Source organism: Paecilomyces variotii (assembly GCF_004022145.1).
Source record: "Paecilomyces variotii strain CBS 101075 chromosome Unknown C8Q69scaffold_4, whole genome shotgun sequence".
Taxonomy (NCBI): domain Eukaryota; kingdom Fungi; phylum Ascomycota; class Eurotiomycetes; order Eurotiales; family Thermoascaceae; genus Paecilomyces; species Paecilomyces variotii.
Genome location: NW_021167143.1, coordinates 1548403 through 1565308, shown reverse-complemented (window position 1 = coordinate 1565308; position 16906 = coordinate 1548403). Strand labels below are relative to the sequence as shown.

The 16906-nt window shown below is 49.9% G+C and overlaps 6 protein-coding genes across 6 annotated transcripts; 3 read left to right on the top strand and 3 right to left on the bottom strand.

Annotated features, from left to right (window-relative positions):
• Window positions 1–451: 451 nt before the first annotated feature.
• C8Q69DRAFT_506593 (hypothetical protein) lies at window positions 452–2240 on the top strand (the record flags this gene model as incomplete). The annotated part of the gene is made up of 3 exons (XM_028632818.1): window positions 452–464; window positions 518–962; window positions 1013–2240. 3 exons carry the CDS (start codon window positions 452–454, stop codon window positions 2238–2240), a joined length of 1686 nt encoding a protein of 561 aa, XP_028486043.1.
• Window positions 2241–2408: 168 nt separating this feature from the next.
• Window positions 2409–3821, bottom strand: C8Q69DRAFT_400723 (putative cora family metal ion transporter; the record flags this gene model as incomplete). The annotated part of the gene is made up of 2 exons (XM_028627896.1): window positions 2409–2988; window positions 3043–3821. The coding sequence occupies 2 exons, from the start codon at window positions 3819–3821 to the stop codon at window positions 2409–2411; spliced, it is 1359 nt and encodes a 452-aa protein (XP_028486042.1).
• A 1109-nt stretch (window positions 3822–4930) lies between these two features.
• C8Q69DRAFT_243630 (C6 zinc finger domain protein) lies at window positions 4931–7612 on the bottom strand. Its single transcript, XM_028626520.1, has 3 exons — window positions 6401–7612; window positions 6065–6342; window positions 4931–6009 (listed from the first exon to the last, which is right to left on the bottom strand). The coding sequence occupies exons 1-3, from the start codon at window positions 7480–7482 to the stop codon at window positions 5081–5083; spliced, it is 2289 nt and encodes a 762-aa protein (XP_028486041.1). The 5' UTR covers window positions 7483–7612; the 3' UTR covers window positions 4931–5080.
• A 1702-nt stretch (window positions 7613–9314) lies between these two features.
• C8Q69DRAFT_243527 (mannosylphosphorylation protein) lies at window positions 9315–11092 on the top strand. The gene is made up of 8 exons (XM_028626517.1): window positions 9315–9831; window positions 9886–9895; window positions 9962–9985; window positions 10041–10185; window positions 10238–10549; window positions 10600–10727; window positions 10786–10836; window positions 10894–11092. The coding sequence occupies exons 1-8, from the start codon at window positions 9693–9695 to the stop codon at window positions 10979–10981; spliced, it is 897 nt and encodes a 298-aa protein (XP_028486040.1). The 5' UTR covers window positions 9315–9692; the 3' UTR covers window positions 10982–11092.
• A 657-nt stretch (window positions 11093–11749) lies between these two features.
• Window positions 11750–13836, bottom strand: C8Q69DRAFT_243605 (phosphatase 2C-like domain-containing protein). Its single transcript, XM_028626519.1, has 2 exons — window positions 12749–13836; window positions 11750–12690 (listed from the first exon to the last, which is right to left on the bottom strand). The coding sequence occupies exons 1-2, from the start codon at window positions 13414–13416 to the stop codon at window positions 12072–12074; spliced, it is 1287 nt and encodes a 428-aa protein (XP_028486039.1). The 5' UTR covers window positions 13417–13836; the 3' UTR covers window positions 11750–12071.
• A 177-nt stretch (window positions 13837–14013) lies between these two features.
• On the top strand, window positions 14014–16065 carry C8Q69DRAFT_243533 (putative pre-mRNA splicing factor). Its single transcript, XM_028626518.1, has 3 exons — window positions 14014–14241; window positions 14356–14389; window positions 14453–16065. The coding sequence occupies exons 1-3, from the start codon at window positions 14197–14199 to the stop codon at window positions 15967–15969; spliced, it is 1596 nt and encodes a 531-aa protein (XP_028486038.1). The 5' UTR covers window positions 14014–14196; the 3' UTR covers window positions 15970–16065.
• Window positions 16066–16906: the final 841 nt, after the last annotated feature.

Genomic DNA, 16906 nt, shown 5'->3' with positions numbered 1-16906 from the left:
CAGCCTTCCGGCTATCCCACATCAACGCCCTGCCGAGAGAAGACTACCGCGTTCTCGTATTTAGCCTGCCCTGCGCACTTGTTCTTCAGCCGGGCGCTGCGTGATGCTGATCTGAATGGCTTAAGGCGACTTGTTACTCATCCTACATCCAATAATAGCGATGAAAGATATCCCCGCAGGCCCGTGGTGGCCGACAGGTTTTGGAGCCTCATTGCGAAATACGATAATTGACGGAATGGCCACAGCCAATACAATACAGAGAAGCTTCACACGGTGGCCAACTTACCAATCGACTGGCAGAAGACCAGAAGAATCCAGTATAGTTTGAAATGCTCTTTTTGCCCTGGGCCCAGACCAACACCTACCATAAGAGCCAAATGTGTGTTCCGAGTACACTCGGTTTACCTGGAGTTCATTTCAGCCGAGCGGACACGAATAATTCTCCGTAACGATGACTGACACCGGTAAGTATTTTCCATGCTACGAGGAGATCCCTCTCGCTGAGACCATCTTGAAGGAAGTGTCGCTCCGGTACTAGGCGTGGCAAATGCTGGATTCAGATTGTCCCTTTTGCTCAACGCCGTGGCATGTCAGATAGCAAGCTCTGGGATCGAGATCCATAGCATCTCCAAAGGAGTCTCATTGTTCGCGTTAGCGCTCAAACATGTCGGGAAGGCATTACGGGAAACTGACCCTGTGCACTCTGCCCAAGCACTTGCGGAGGCAAGGGAGATCACGGACCAAGGCTACATGATCCTGAATGAAATTGAAGATATGCTGGATAGACTCAAAGCGTCTGAAGCGCTGGCAACTACCCACGGCCTCTCCGTACAGCAACGTGTGAGATGGTGTTTCAAAAAGCATCGTGTCACTTATCTTCTATCGCAACTCGAATGTCTGAAACTCAGTCTCGCTGTGATGCTGCAGGTTCTGCAGCTTGGTAAGCTAATAGAAGCCAAGAGGTTGGGAAATCGGCTTATATCCGTGCGATTACCGACTAACGGTAGAACAGGAGAGGAGATGGATCCAATGTCGACGATGAGATCGCACAAGAAAGGGCTGACACCCAAAACATGGTCATCGTCCGATACTGGTCCCTCAGACGTCTTGACCGTTTACGGCATCGTGCAGAGCAGGAAGCCAGGGAAACGGAGCATGATGCAATGAACTCATTAATGGGCTGGGATCCGCCAGTGCGGAACAGTATACCGTCTTCTCGACAAGCTGATTCCAGATCCAAGACTGGTGGACCGGTCAAAATACACGTTGCATCCCTTGCAGACCTTGACGCTTCCATGGGTGCCATACATGACTCTCCGAAAGGAATGATACAGTGCTCTGATCGGGTCATCAACTCGTTACTTCACATTTGGACTCGCTTTCCAGACGCATATGGCAGCTCGTTTGAGACCATACCAGATATCCAGATCAGCAGCCCAGCCATCGATTCTGATACTGACGACGACAGCCTCCGCAGCGAGTTTGATGGCCACGATATCAAAGGGTACTATCTGGAAGGGACGACGGATGATTGGAGAAAGCCTCACTCGCAGCAGGCGAGGGAACATGCTGCCAAGTTGCGAGAGGAATATTCCAAGTACCAAGCGCACGTTGATAGTGATTCGGACAGCTCAGATTCAAGCGATGACCGCAGCGAACAGAAGACACAGGACGAGGGCGTGACCAGCGCGGAGACAAAGACGCCACCGAAAGACATTAAGCCTCCACCTGCATTCTATGCTCATACCGGCGGACACGTCAGCGACCACGGCCACAACTCGTCGAGCTCGTCATATCGCGATTCCCGTCCGCGGAAGGGACCTGATCACCATCACCATCATCACCAACATTATCACAATCATCCTCGACCGCCATCTATCCCTCGGCCTCAGCACCCCCAGCAGTATTACCACCACAGCCCGCAAGACAGATCCTCACCTCATCTAATGTCGTCGAGTCCTGCGCATTCTACGTCTCCACGCCAGCCATCCTACATGAGTTCCAGCCCTCATACAGATCCTCAGTATCACCATGCACATCGGCCATCCCGTCATACGCGGCCCCGCGATTCGCGGGATAAACATGTCCGGATCCAGTCTCCCCCTGGCAGTGGGCGAGAATCACGAGATGATAGAAGAGACCGCCATAAGAACCTGAAGAGAGGCGCAACTAGAGGACTACTGGGTATCAGTGCCGTTGCAGGGTTTATGGATGCTTTGGAAGCATTTCATATAGTCTGAGATGCATGTTCACAGTCTACTCTGTTGTCTTATATAGCATGACTACCCAATTGTACTGTATCATAGTGTTACGTATATGATCTTCATAAACTCAATGAACATGGAAGCTGGTATCATGAAATAGCATAGGTAGTATAGATCTAAAGTGTAGATCTGCAGTAAACTATCCTATATAAACTTGGCCATCCGAGCGATGATCAAGCTCACGACGACAAGCGTTCCAATAACCCCCAAGATCCCAAACCACCACTCTAGACCATTGGTGCTGCCACCGGGAACAGGCGTATTCATCCCAAACAGTCCGGTGATGACTTGCATCGGAACAAGAATCGCAGCGATAACGCTGATCTTGCTCAAGAATTTGATAGTCATGCTTCCGGTGCGTGTAGAATCGACCGAAAGGCGCGCAAGGAGAGTCGCGTGCACGCGAGCCAGGATCTGCTCAAATTGGATAAGACTAGTCATCATAGTCACGACGTGATCCTGGATGTCGCTCAAGTAAAGGCCTAGTTCGCTGGATGGGGTGATGCTGTAACGCTCATCGCAACGCCGCGCAAAAGACCGGATGACATCGACTTTGCCGCCAAGAAGATGTCTCGCTCCGCTGACTTTCTTGCGGCACTCATGGATCTGCCGTAGAACCCAGCCAACGTCGTCCGGACGGGCTATGGCGTAATTATCTTCTATGGCTACAAGCTCCCGTTCTGCTTCGTGAACCAGCGTCTCGAATCCATCGACGATATCGTCACTAGCAAGACGTTAGTGGAATGATTTTGGAGAAGCAAGAAATATCCCAACTTACATCAGAGCATAGCAGATCCAGTCACTAGTCACATTCAAGTGACTCTTCAAGTTCTTGATCCGACGGCGAACATTTGCAGTGTGCGGATTGTCGCTGAAGGAGAAGCTGAGAATGCCGTTCCGGAAGACAATGGCATACATATTAGATGGTCGGTGATCAGACCCTTTGTCTGAAAGCTGCGACAAGGTCAGAGAAAGGAAATAGTATTTCTCAAACAATTCCGTCTTCTCTCGCGGCTCTTCGGTCATGATATCCTCCGTCGTCAGCGGATGGATGTTGAATATCCTGGAGAGCGTTTCAACCTCCTCCTTCGAGGGACTCGTCACGTCGAGCCACCATACTCCATCACGTACTTCTCCGTTCGCGATATCATGGAAGGGTCCGTCGTGGATCAACAACTCTTCGATGTTGGCCACTTGAATCGACGAATCGAATCTGGACGACAGAAGGCTGAACCGCAGCCTGTCCACACCAGTGGATTGACTAACACTGACCCGATCTTTCAGGTTCTCCTCCTTGACGGCATCGAGCTCACTATCAAGCGAACGGTGACGGTGACTGCGCGTTCCTTTGGTGCTGAGATCGCTCAGGTAGGAAACGTCGCGATCAGCGTCTTTCGATCGAAAAAATGAGAATCCATCCCAAGAACTGCGTTGTAGATAGTCGTAGACAGCAGAATGCTTTCTGGAATTCGCCCTGGGCAGACTTGGTGCGCTGTTTTGCTGGATATCCAGCCCAGCGTGTCGTGGTGCGAAGGCCTCAAGTCCCGCCGACTGCATCGTGAATGGGACCTAGCCAGAATGCCCCGCACTTTCTGGTCCTTAGCATAGGCAGTGGATAAGGTAAACTCGAAGACATGGAGTTCGCAGTATTGCTCCTGGAGATCCAGTGCATGTAAAGAAGACAAGATTGTCTCTGAATCTGACGTTGGATGAGCGTTGTGACGAACTTTGTTCGCGGCTGGTCCGGCTGCGCCGCCCTGCCAAGCCTCCAGAGAGAAAATTTTGGATATAAGACATCATTTTTGCTTGGCAGGGGGGTTTATTAGTAGGATGACAAGCAGATGGAATCTTTCTTTGACCTAACCAGAATTCAATGAGCATATCAAAGACGTGACCTGGGGCGGACAAAGACAAAGAAAGCGATTGATACTGCGAGAGTACAAGAAGGCGGGTACTTATCTTGCAGACACTCCCTTGAAACGGGAATCATAGCAAGCTCTGTGATTAAGGCTATCGAAGCTTATGAGAGATATGGAGACCAAGGTCAACTCCGTATGTATGATCGTCTTTTCCGCCAGTATAGCACTTTGAAATTAGGCATAATGGTATCCAATGATGAAATAATAGTCCATACAAAATATTGTATACTGATAACTTCATTCGGATTATCTCCTTTGTTTCCAAGGTTGGAAGCCCAGTCAAAGTTGTATGTACAACCGCATGCGAATAGCCACTAGCAGATATGATAGTTTCTTGTGCATTGCTTGGCATCAGATCACATAATTAACTATTTTTTTGTCGGATTGAATCAGACAGTTATTGAGGTGTCGGATAGCGGCAATTGTCCAACGTCCATACTTATCGGAAGTTCCGACATCCCCGACACTCCGTGTTGCGTGGGGTAAAAGACGTGTCATGGACAGAGACGAAGTAATAATAATCGATGAGCGTTCTCAACTAATTCTTTTTCTGTCCTTTCAGACCGGAGCTCTCTTGGGTTTCTTACATTCCCCATAGTTTTCTTCCTGAATCTCTACGGGAGTACTCTGTTGATTTCATGGAGTGAAAGGAAGAAAGCGACATGCTCGATTAGGATATGGTTTGAGGGTTTGACGTACGTACACCCTTGCTATCAAAAGAAGACGCAAAACCAATTCCTATCCTTCTATATACGACCAAAAAGAGCACCGGATTCATTAGAACTGCAAATATTATATCGTCGGGGTATGTGGACTGTCGAACATCGACAGTTTCATCAGACATCGTTAAGGCATACAGAGCGAACTGACCACGCGCTATTGCTGCTGCTTCGCATACTAAAACCCTGGCAAGCTGGGACCGCCGAATATGCCACCATCTGGGATCCATCCATCGATCTCCATACCTGATCCAGCAGAGAAGAAGGGTTGATTCTGGCTGAAAGTGGGCAGCGGATTCGAAGACGCGAAAGTCATTGGCGGTGCCATTACTCCGGGTAGGTATGCAGGGGGGTGACTGAGAGTAACATAGCTATCATCTGGTAACGGCCATGGAATCGTCGTCGGGATATGAGCATTGAAGGATCTTGTGTTCTCTGGGAGAAGGGGCTGCATCATAGGCTGGACATTGAAAGCCGCTGTCTGCTGCGTGACCGTCGGGTCGAATTGAGAATTGCTCTGCATGGGCATTGAATACTGGTTCGTTGGAATGCTCTGCTGCACAGAAACCTTCTGCTGGATTTGCAATCCGGCTTCTTTTTGAGACTGACGGTGCTGGAACCGGTCGTACCAATCCCGCGCCTTGACTCCAACGACAAACAACCACCGACTCGGGATCTTGTACTTCTGTCCGCCACTAGCTTCGGTAAGCCTCCTAGTCATCTCCTCGAGGTACACATCCAGGTTGACACTTGAAGGCTCAATTACTTCACCAAGTGCACCTGATCGCACTGAATAATAGATTTTCATCAGGGTCATGAGGCCCAAAACGATCCGAGTATACATAAGATTAGGCATTTTTCGCATGGTATCCGCATCACAACCGAGAAATACATCGAGTATGGAACGCGCCGCATTCAGCCACTTCATCGTCATATCGATGCGAATCGCACTTAAAGGGGCGTTTTGCTGCTGGCCACTGCCTTCTTCGTCGGGAGGAGGGAGCGTGTAGTGTTGCCGTTTGATCGCGTCAGGGTCACGATATGCTTCACCAATGGCAAGTTCATATACCGCGAGATTCGTGTGATGATACTCGACCATGAGGGGCACTAGCAGAAAGCAAGTCAGCGTACGTCTCCATTGAAACATCCTTGACGGGCTTACAAGTGAGCAGATCCGGAGGGGTGGTCTTCTTCCAATCCTGCATTCGATTGTCGAACCACCTTAGCACGGCCTGAACTCGGGATTCAGTGAGAGGTGCCGTGGAGCTAGTATCATCCAGGCCGAAAGATGTCATTGCTTCATCAACCATCTTCTGCAGCTCGAACCACGTTGCCATGCGCCGATCGATGATGTGCGGTGAATCTGCTAGATGGTTTACGCATTCCTTCACCCAATCGTTATACAGCAACATGTTCGGCCGACGTGTTCTCATACCAATTCTTTTTCATGGTCAGTAATTTTCATCTTGTGTTAGAATCTCGCCTGGAAAGTGCTTACTGAGAACAGAGATGATAGCATCCTAAGATCGCGCGAGCCTGTTCAGCCATATGCTCATCAAATATATCATGCAGGTCTCGACCTGTCCTGCCGGATGTGGGCTTCTTGGGCACCCGTTTCTTGGAGGCAAGGCCAATCTCTAGGGCCATCGTCGCAGCAATATGAGTATATTGGTAGATCTGGATTTTCAGAGGTGAGTTTGGCGGATAAGAGAATACAATCATAATCAACAATGACTGAACCAGTTCAAAGGACTTCTCCGCCTCTACAAAAAATCGCTCCGCATATAGCCTTACGATTTCCCGATTCAGAATCTCGGCCAGTTTTGCATCCACCGCGATGGCCGCCGCCGCAAGCACGGATAAGAAGAGCACTGGTTTAGATCGCCGCAGCTGCGACACGTTTGTATCTGTTGGTAGCACAACAACCGGAAACAAGGGTGCAAGATCTTTTATAAATAGGTATAAAAGCTCGCTCGCTGTCTCCATCGCAATTATGCCGCGGTCTACCACATCCTCATTTGCTGTCAAATCAGAGGAGTGGCTACTCTGCGCATTTGGCAATGACAGAGCACCGATGGAAGCACCACTAGCACTACCAGGTGGAAGTGTCGACACAGGAGAATAGTCTGTCGTTCTCGGAGGGACCATGCCACTGCCTTGAGCAGGATGCATGTTTCTAACGCTCATGCCAGCCTGAGCTCCGAAGTCGACCTCGTCTGTTCCCTCCTTCCTCTCCTCCCCCTCGTTGTATTCATCTTGGCCGCCCTCATCTACAGGCAGGTGCTTATCTTTCAGGAGGACGCGCATAGCGCGCATCTCCCTCTCCAGCTGTGCAACCCTCGAATCAGTCCGTTTGCGCGGGCGGCGCTTTTGAGGAGCGACGAAGATACATGCTCGTTTCGTTCTGGCACATCTCTGGCATTGGGTTGGTGTTTCCGGGTTGGGTAAGCAGCGCACTTTGAGCGCTCTGCAGGACTCACACGACCGGTTAAGCTGCGTAGCTGACCCTGACTGCTGGGTCGTGCCAACGTCGCCAAGTTGTTGATCTGCTGACATCTTGGCAAGAGGGTATGGATACATGCTTGCACTGGATAGGGTATAATCCTAGAGTACCGGCTCACCCATGAGCACGCGTAGTAGAATCATCAGGTAAAGCCCATTGGATGTAACAAGGCACGAGTGTCGGGACTATTCAGCGTTGTATCCTGGGATAGCTCAAAACGGTGATCCGGCCTCGTCGCATCGTTGGATCAGAAGTGTTCAGACTCAACTGAGGGCCTCTCCGACGCCTGGCAGTCTAGAATTGAATAGGAGTGGAACGAAAAGACACCATCTAGAGTCCTAATTCATCCTCGAGGCGAACGACATCTCAACATTATTGCCCTCCTCACAACCCAACTTGAACCAATCTCCAGCCCCACATTGTGCCAGGGGCGCAACGGCCGCGATCATGTGAACCGGGACCTGTCTTTCCCCGTCTCCGACCGCGGAGTCGGAACTCATCTTGTTCTGGGTCTGGATCTGGGCTGATAAGATATAAGATCGATCAAAGCTTAAGCGGACAATCTGGAACTCCCGGGGATACATCCAGGCGCCGTCATAGTCTGAGCTCCGGCTTGTGGCTGGTCTCTTTGATGGTGTGTTGGAGGACTTCCGCCTCCTTGGCCTTCTTAGCCTTCTTATCGCTTCTTTATTCACGAGGACATAGAGCTCATGTTCGACGAGAACCGTTTCCCGCGTGTGACTTTTTCTTCACGGAGTATGAGGGGATAATTTCGAGAGAAGAAACGTCTGGGTTTGAATGACAAATCAGATGAGACGCCCGTTAAGTTACTGCTCACCCCTGAGGCGTAAAAATGCATAGTGCCTGGCTACATGCTTGGATCCGGCTGATTGCGACAAGATACAGTGTCAACATGATTGGCATTGAGGTGTGTTTACTTTTGTCCTTGACTTCGATCCCCTGGAATCAACGCACAGCTGAGAGGGAAAGATATGGCGCGGCTTTTTTAGCCGTTGAGTTATAGTTCTCATGCTTCAAGCTTAAAGAGTAGTAAGTTACACAGTGCCATTGTTTCCTCCAGATCACGTGGACATAACCGGGGCCATCCGGCATTCCTGTTTCGCTCAATTTTTCGCGTCCAGAGCTTATGTTCAGTACGCTTTTCTTGCAGAATGCTCCAGTGTTGGAATGAGAAAATCATAATACTATTAAATGCTTAAAAGAAAATTCACTGGTGTGCCCTGGCGAGCCGGGAGCGCAGGATAGCGCTAGTCAGGTTTCTGCCCACGGATTCTGACGAGTTGACGCGGCCCCTACGGCGCCATCATAAGATTTATTATTAGATCGCCCAATCTGAACAGTGACCTATCCGCCAAAAGTAGCAATTTGAAACGGCCACTGTGCCAAGAGTCCGCGACAAGCAGATCCTCTGAGCGGGGGAAGTAATAACGCCAGATCTTATACTCCGTACGCGTAAAGAGAGGAATCGGCAAGCTGGGGCAAGCAGGATGTTCATCGTTATGATTACCATAGGAGCTCAAGAGAATGCGCGAGGATGTGGCATTGTCGCCCAAGGTTTGTGGACGGAGGATTCTGTAAGATCTGGTCAATCTTGGCGATCCAAAGAAAGTAGCAGATAGAGTCGCAGAACCTGCCACCTTGTCCACCTGGTCGCCCGTGCATTGTCTCGCTCCTTGCAAGGCAGTGCCACGATCGGTTTTGGAAGTGCTAGTTAGTTAACTATAGAACCCACGTTCGCGGCCTCGAACTGGACTGAGCCAGCATAATTAATCATTATTATTATCTACTTGGGTATCGAGAGACAGAAGAAAAGAAGAGTGACCACGGAGGGGCTCGTAACCATCAGATCGGACAGATCCTGAACGGGAACCCCCCACACTCGTGACAACCCGTGTCGGTGGTTCAAGGCCCTAGACTCAAGAGAGCCTCGCCGGTCCCTTTTTTATTCTCGTAACTGTGCACGCGACATTTCTCCGGCCTGGGACTCGTGGGCAAGGGTCCTTCGTTTGCCTCATTCAGCTGTGACGGGGCTATCTAAAACATCGACTATTGCTCACTCTCTAAGCGTGTTCTGTCCGCGTCCGCCCGCAGTCTGCCATTCATTCATTTATCGCCGGTCTCCGCAGGATACTACTTCTATTGTCTCTCGTCGACGAACCGCCACGGGAACGATACCTCCTCACTCTTTAGGAACGACTCGGATTTGAGCATGCTTCGATAGCCCTCCATCAATCGTGAATACTTGGAACAAACGGCCAAATTGGAGATGCGGTTGCTACGACTCTGCGGGTTGCTAGCGGCGGCCACCGGACTCGTCCGCGGCGATGCCGACTTTATGAGTGTACGAACTAGTATGGCGAAGGATTATAGTGGGAAAGGAGGTGACCCTGCAGAGAAATACTTTCGTGAGTGTTCCTGTCCTGATTATTCGCTGCACAATGACACTGACTAGCAAGTAGATGAATCTACGTATGTCGCGCCTCGTTTCCTCTAAACTTTGAAGCTGCTTACTGAGACAACTTTTTCACTATCCAGATTCCATCCTCACTACGATGGCCGGTGCGTATATACAGAAAAGGCTACGCACGAGACTCGATGCTGATTTACCCTCCAGTTTCGCCTCTGAGACCTTGCCGGAGACGGAGAGTTTGCCGCACTTGACCGCCCTCATGCAGACGTACCTATCGACCATGGCCGACTTGGGAGCCGAAACATGGATTATGCATGGAACATTGCTAGGCTGGTGGTGGAACCAGAAGGTCGGGAACCGCGGATAACAGAGAAGTGGTTGGCAAACTGACGCATCGATAGATTCTGCCATGGGATAGTGACCTCGACGTTCAGGTCTCAGAGCCGACAATGCACTTCCTGGCCGATTATTACAACATGACGGAGCACCATTTCAACCTCCCCGGCGTCAAGGGTGGGCGCACATATATGCTCGAGGTTAATCCACACTACACCATCCGGTCCACTCATGACGTTCTCAATGTCATCGATGCGAGATGGATCGACACGTCGTCGGGCTTGTTTATCGACATAACGACCGTACGGGTGAATGAGGAAGCGCGTGCTCGGGGCCGTCTAGGCGCGTTGATATGCAAGGACAAGCATCAATACGATGTGAGTTAGATCTACGCAACCAGGGAGGAACCAGGCTAACATCACTGAAGGAGACCGACATCTTCCCGCTGCGCGATAGTCTCTTTGAGGGTGTCGTTGTGAAGATTCCGTATGAGTATACGAAACTGCTAGAGGAAGAATATGGCAGCAAAGCCCTTACCGTGACCAAATTCGAGCAGTAAGACCGCTCCATACCCGTTGAGATCATTCGTCTCAAAAATGCTAACACTCCCCAGTCACAACTGGAACGAGGAAACGAAGCTATGGGAGCCAGAGTGGGACACGAAGTAAGTTGAACCCTACATGTCGCATACTTGAAAGCGGCTGCTTACCCAGTCACTCAGGAGAGGAATCACCAAACGATCACGAATCTTCCGCGCGACTGAAGGGGTACCTGTCCGATCGACGCCTCTCAGCCACCGACTCGAGTGATGAGAATTCGTGCTATTTCGATCAGACCTTCCATCTATCTGTTTTTTTTCTAATTCGATTTCCTCCGTTCTATCTAGCAGGAGATATATACCCACGTCGATCTAATGTTTATCTGAAACCGATCATCATCCTTCTCATACTCCACGATGTTCGGTGCTGCATTTCTTCTTCCTTTTGGCATTACACCATTTGCATCGACTCAGGCGTTGGGGGAGCGATTCTTCAATATGACCGCGTCAGATGCACCTCCTGTACTCTACGGCATCTTATGCGATGGAACGCACGGCATATCGTTCGATTCAATTTCACCGTTTGTTCTGTTTGTTTCTTTTTACTTGATTTAAGGAGGAGTTTATGCATCTCATTTATCTCTTTGGAAGCCATTTTCTGTTGAGAAGAAAGGGGGGGAGTTATCATGTATTGGGTAGTGTATATGTATATATTCATCTTACTACGGGCGGACTGTATATGAATTCTGTAGCAGTGCTCAATACTAAAAGGTCTTGGTGTGGTTATAAAATGGTATAAAATGAAAACTGTCCAACAGAAATTGGAATCTCTCAGGAATATCTCGCCCCAGGGATATATATACGAGCTGGAAAGTCGAAGACAGATCCAGCTTCAGATATCATCATACATTATCCACACAACCAACGAAAAGAGAAAACAATTCTTATCTTACTTGGTCGACGCCATTTGCTTGAAATTCCAACCGTTGAGGATAATCGATATAAAAGAGGAACACCAATAATGCAAAAATTAAAGATTAATAGGAAAAAAAAAAAAAACATAACTAGCCAAAGCCAGTAGTAACTGGTTAGGTACCTCGTCCCTTGCAGATGGCACTGCTATGATTTCGTGGAACCAAGACCAGGATGTTTCTGCAAGGTTAATCACTGAGGAATGGATACATGCAGCATGCCCTCGTATACTGTACGACGTCCAAGGCACCAAGATGAGGTAGGTAGCGCGTGCTTCTATTCTATATATAGGTTGTTTGTTTTGTTTCCTTCCTCTTGTTTTTTTTTCTTGTTTTGTTTCCAAGTCGCTTGCTTGATACATATATGTGTGTGTGTGTGGAATGATATGTTCATTTGCCCTCTTCAACGGCCACAATGACAAGAGCGCAGATATCGTCCACTTTACCGCCACGGTACCAATCCGCGGGGGCGTAGCGTTGGGCTTCTTTGGCGAAGGGGCCGTCGCGGCGGTAGTCCAGACTGGCCACTTTGGCTTCTCCGGCGATTGATAAGGCCAGGAGAGATTGAAGAGTATGGCGGCTATTACGGGGGACTTTCTGGCGTTCCTTCTCCGATGATTCACCAGATGGGGGTAATGCCAGGCCGCCTGGTCTTGTCAGCGCGTCGAGATGTTCTGAGATCGCAATGCCCGCATTGGCTGCTCCCGTCCACGCTCCGGTCAAGACCATACGTGTCGTGACGATTTTGAGGAGGTCTTGGTTGCTAAGATTATCGAAGACACCGTCTGTCGCTAGCACGAGGATATCACCATGCTGCATGTTGATGTTCGTTACGGATGCATCACGAGGCAGGTCTTCCAGGTAATTTCCCCCGAAGATGGAGGCCTGCAGACGCATGCGCGGTGGGATGATACTAAGCTGGTATGGAGTATTGAACGCGTGCGTCTGTGGTTTGGAGTAGTGATGGACGGCGGCAAGGCGGAGAAGGACTGAGCCAGAATCACCAAGACTAGATGAGGTCAGGTTTACCGCAATTCCATCGAGAATCCGAACTTGTCAGAACATACTTTGCTAATTCCACCCTACCGTCCGTCTGCGCGACTCCAACGGAGGCTGTGCTTCCACCAGCCTGAATTGATGGATCTTCAACCAAGAGATCATATCCCTTCTGCAGCAGGTTCTTTGCATGCAGCGTGTCCGCTTCCATATCCCAACCCAGTGCAGTCTGTGCCATGTAGCTACACAGGCCATGCGAAAAGTCTGCCGGGTCAACCCGGGATTCTGTCCAACCTCCCACGCCATCCGCGACTCCGAACGCGACGACACCGGATGATGTCTGGCCGACCTTACTGACGAAGAAGGCGTCCTCCCCGCTCTCTGGTCTCTGTTTCTTTCTCTCAATCAGATCTGTGCCAGTGAGCAGGCCCAAGGCATCCTGCACGTTCGGGTCGAAATTGTACGCATGTTTGTCCGGGTGAAAGCGACGACCCTTGGCGGAGGATGCGGCAGCGATACGGTAGCTCAGGCGAGGTTTGGAAGCGTCTCGTGAGAGTGTCGAATGGAATGACCGTGTCCATGTTCGCTTCAATCGATGCGACTGCGATCCATTGTAAACCCGAGAGCGCCCATCGAGCCACGTTGATGAGGATGTGCCGCTTGCGATACTCCAGAAGCTGGAGACGGCAGAGGCGGGCAGGCCACTGCAGGCTCTGCTGGTGAGAGTCGGCGCGATCATCGGCTGCTATACTTAATGACCGTGCTCGTAACTGCAGGGTCTCTACCCATGCAATTCAAGACCCTCCGGCGGCAGCAGTGATAGCTCGTTGGTCTGTAAGAGCATTTGATGAACACGGCCGGCCGCTGCCGTAAGTACTCCCAGCCCCAGTAATGCGCGCACAGCCTGTCAGAGGAATGAGTGGAGAGTGTGTATGTAGTATGTACTATGAAGGAGGTGAGATGCAGAGAATCAAGCCCAACGAACCCCAACAAGGAGGGATGTTCCGCCCTAGTGGAATTTGATGTTTTTTCCCTTATCGGACTTTCTATCAGCACATTCAGTAACGCTAAGCGAGATCCGGATAGCTCGATCGATCGGACTTCACAGCCGACGCTGAAGTTATTTGCGATTTCCTGTTCGGGCAAGTTGTAGTCTTCTGTCGTGCTATTTTGACCTTCGAAATAAATACATCGAGATGCACACGGGCACTACAGTACGTGAGATTTTTCCATCAATTATAGTCAGGTTGTTTACCCATGTATATACATAAAGTGCTGGTGTACTCAGCCGCTTAGCGCGGACATGACGTTCCGCCAGCCAAGCATCCCGCCGACAGTTCGGCCACCCGAGAAAAAGCTCCAGAGCTCGGCATCGCCCTACCAGACGCCAACTTCCTCAGCACAACGCGCCTCAACAGGTGCATCGAGACACTAGAGACCAGAAACTAGTCTCATTACTACGCATTCAGACTACGTGTCGCATAGTTTGGGTACAGTGGACAGTTTCCAGATCGCCAAGATGATGCACCCTGCGAGGCAGGCGTATGTAGAGGAGGCCGCAGAGGTAAGAGTCCACTGGTGCCATTTCTCCCCTCACTTACCATTGCTATTCCCATTGTCTCTAAGCCCCTATATCGCGATCCTCTAAGGCTGTTAGCTGACTGTGGCTGGATGATAGGAAGTAGACACCGGCATTGATCTGGCCAATGTTCGTAAGTACACAACCAAACCATAATGCTGTCTATGAAGCGCTTCTAACCAATCTGCTCAAACAGCTGTCGATCGCAACTATGACCTTCCTACGGGCGCTGCGGGGATCGCCCCCGAAAAAGCTTCTGCTATTCTCGAGCAGTTCTCGCGGAAACGCAGAGCTGCCGCCATCGCCGTTCCTACCGACGATAATCGAGTCCGCGCACGGTTGAGAGAACTCGGAGAACCAATCACACTGTTCGGAGAAGGTCCGGGTGACAGGAGAGATCGGTTGCGAGAGCTTTTGACAGATCTTGCGGACAGGCAGGAAGAGGGAGATGTCGAGATGCGAAGCGTGACCGCGGAGGCGGAAGAGATGGAGAAGGGCGATGAGCAAGAGGAATTCTATACAGAGGGAACAGATGCGCTACTTGAAGCACGGAAAGACATCGCTCGCTTTTCGCTACCACGAGCAAAGGCTCGGGTTGCTAGGCAAAGGGAAGAGTCGACTATTCCTCTACGGACGCATATCAAGCATCGCAAGGCCATCAAGGAGAAACTTCAGGGTTTCGACCTCTACGGTTCACAGATTGCTGGCGAGCGACCCGTCAGTATCACACGATTTTCACCGGATGGACAAACAATCGCGGCGGGAAATTGGGCCGGAGGAATCAGGTTGTTGTCAGTGCCCAATTTGGAAGAGAAGGCTCATTTCCGCGGTCATAACGACCGCGTTGGAGGACTATCGTGGTTCCCCGGCGCTACGTTGCCTGGCTCGAACGTGTCTGAATCTTCAGTCAATCTCGTTTCCGGAGGCGGAGAAGGAAATGTTGCTCTCTGGTCTTTGGACAAGTCACAGCCTCTTGCGACCATGGAAGGCCATTCTGGGCGAGTCTGTCGTGTCGAATTCCACCCCTCTGGTCGGTATGTGGCCTCAGCCTCGTACGACACTACTTGGCGGTTGTGGGATGTGGAAACCACTACAGAGCTTCTGTTACAAGAAGGTCACTCCCGTGAGGTTTACACGGTTGCTTTCAACAATGACGGCTCCTTGTTAGCTAGTGGTGGTCTGGACAGTATCGGTCGTATTTGGGATCTGCGCACCGGGCGTACTGTGATGATTCTCGAGGGTCATGTTCGCGAGATCTTCGGTCTCGATTGGGGGGTAGACGGCTACAGGGTTCTATCAGGTTCAGGCGATGGATGGATCAAATGTTGGGACCTGAGACAGGTCAGGAATATTGGCGGTCTTGGAGCGCACAAAAGCATCGTCTCAGACCTGCGGTGGTACAAGGGGACAGAGTCTTCTGATTCCTATCTCCCATCTGCTGCAGCCAACGGTGCCATGGACATTGACAGCCCTGCTCCTCCAACGATAGAGGAAAAGCGCCAAGCTACGCCACAACCGAAGAAGTCGGGCACTTTCTTCGTTTCAAGTGGGTTCGACAAGAACATCAACATCTTCAGCGCCGATGACTGGTCCCTGGTGAAGACCCTGAGTGGACACTCAGGCAACGTTCTCAGCGTCGATGTCAGCGACGACGCCAGATGGATCGCTAGTTGTGGACACGATCGAACAGTGAAACTATGGGGAATTGAATAATATATTCAACTGGTTCAATGTATTTATAATAATATCGTTAGAAAGCGCCACAAATAATAACGGCTATGATACCCCACAACTGTTACCTCCAACATCACACACTTAGTAAACTAGGTATTAAACGCACTCATCTAATAAACGGGTGCTTCACTTCGAGATGCTCCAGTTCGGAATATTAATTGGTCTGATGTTCTTCCATACTGATTCGGGACAATGGCACCCTCTACCCACCCACTCTTATCGACTCCCAACCCCGGTTACAAAACCAACAAGTGAGAATAGACTATCCAATAATAGAACATGCTATCTCAATATAACTATATCACGTATATCAATTCTAGTCGTCTACTTCAAAAAGACCCAACACAAGACAAGTAAGTCTAATCGAGAAATCTATCATAGTGAAAAAGTCACATAACGCATATTCCAATCCAAATTCAAAGAAGAAAAAAAAAAACGACAACGCTAATGCTAGAATGCTAATAATGCAAAACTCCCAACCTTCAAATCAAGTCCATATAGGTATTCACCCGGAAAGAACAAGCGGCTTAAATCAGGGACAAAATTAATCCCAAAGGTCCATGTCGTGTGTCTTGTCCTGTGTGAGAAATAGGAATAAATGCTCGCATCCCAGACTTTTTGAGCAGTGGAACAAAGTGACGAAGAACCGGTAAAATAAAAAAAAGGGGGGGGGTTGGGGATTCCAAGAAACTAATTCCATAGTTCAAGGTGCCTGCCTCTGTGCTATGATGTCTTTGGTCTTTAGAAAAGGGCTGATGTGGTTAAAGTGGTAGAAGAGAAATGAATCGTGTCATCAAAGTATGTGTGAGTAGTGTGAGGGGAAGGTTGAATGAAATAATCCAGGAAGACGTGAGCGATGGTGGTAGTAAAAGTGGGAACGAGGTAGTATAAAGTTTTAACGAGCCAAATTCGAGAT

Coding starts and splice junctions, on each gene's coding strand:
- C8Q69DRAFT_243630 (XM_028626520.1), bottom strand. CDS start 7,482: ATGTATCCATACCCTCTTGCCAAGATGTCAGCAGATCAACAACTTGGC. Junction 6,343..6,400: donor TGCTATCATCTCTGTTCTCA/GTAAGCACTTTC, acceptor ACCATGAAAAAG/AATTGGTATGAGAACACGTC. Junction 6,010..6,064: donor CCCTCCGGATCTGCTCACTT/GTAAGCCCGTCA, acceptor GCTTTCTGCTAG/TGCCCCTCATGGTCGAGTAT.
- C8Q69DRAFT_243527 (XM_028626517.1), top strand. CDS start 9,693: ATGCGGTTGCTACGACTCTGCGGGTTGCTAGCGGCGGCCACCGGACTC. Junction 9,986..10,040: donor CATCCTCACTACGATGGCCG/GTGCGTATATAC, acceptor TTTACCCTCCAG/TTTCGCCTCTGAGACCTTGC. Junction 10,186..10,237: donor GCTGGTGGTGGAACCAGAAG/GTCGGGAACCGC, acceptor ACGCATCGATAG/ATTCTGCCATGGGATAGTGA.
- C8Q69DRAFT_243605 (XM_028626519.1), bottom strand. CDS start 13,416: ATGATCGCGCCGACTCTCACCAGCAGAGCCTGCAGTGGCCTGCCCGCC. Junction 12,691..12,748: donor GGTAGGGTGGAATTAGCAAA/GTATGTTCTGAC, acceptor GACCTCATCTAG/TCTTGGTGATTCTGGCTCAG.
- C8Q69DRAFT_243533 (XM_028626518.1), top strand. CDS start 14,197: ATGATGCACCCTGCGAGGCAGGCGTATGTAGAGGAGGCCGCAGAG. Junction 14,242..14,355: donor ATGTAGAGGAGGCCGCAGAG/GTAAGAGTCCAC, acceptor GCTGGATGATAG/GAAGTAGACACCGGCATTGA. Junction 14,390..14,452: donor CATTGATCTGGCCAATGTTC/GTAAGTACACAA, acceptor CTGCTCAAACAG/CTGTCGATCGCAACTATGAC.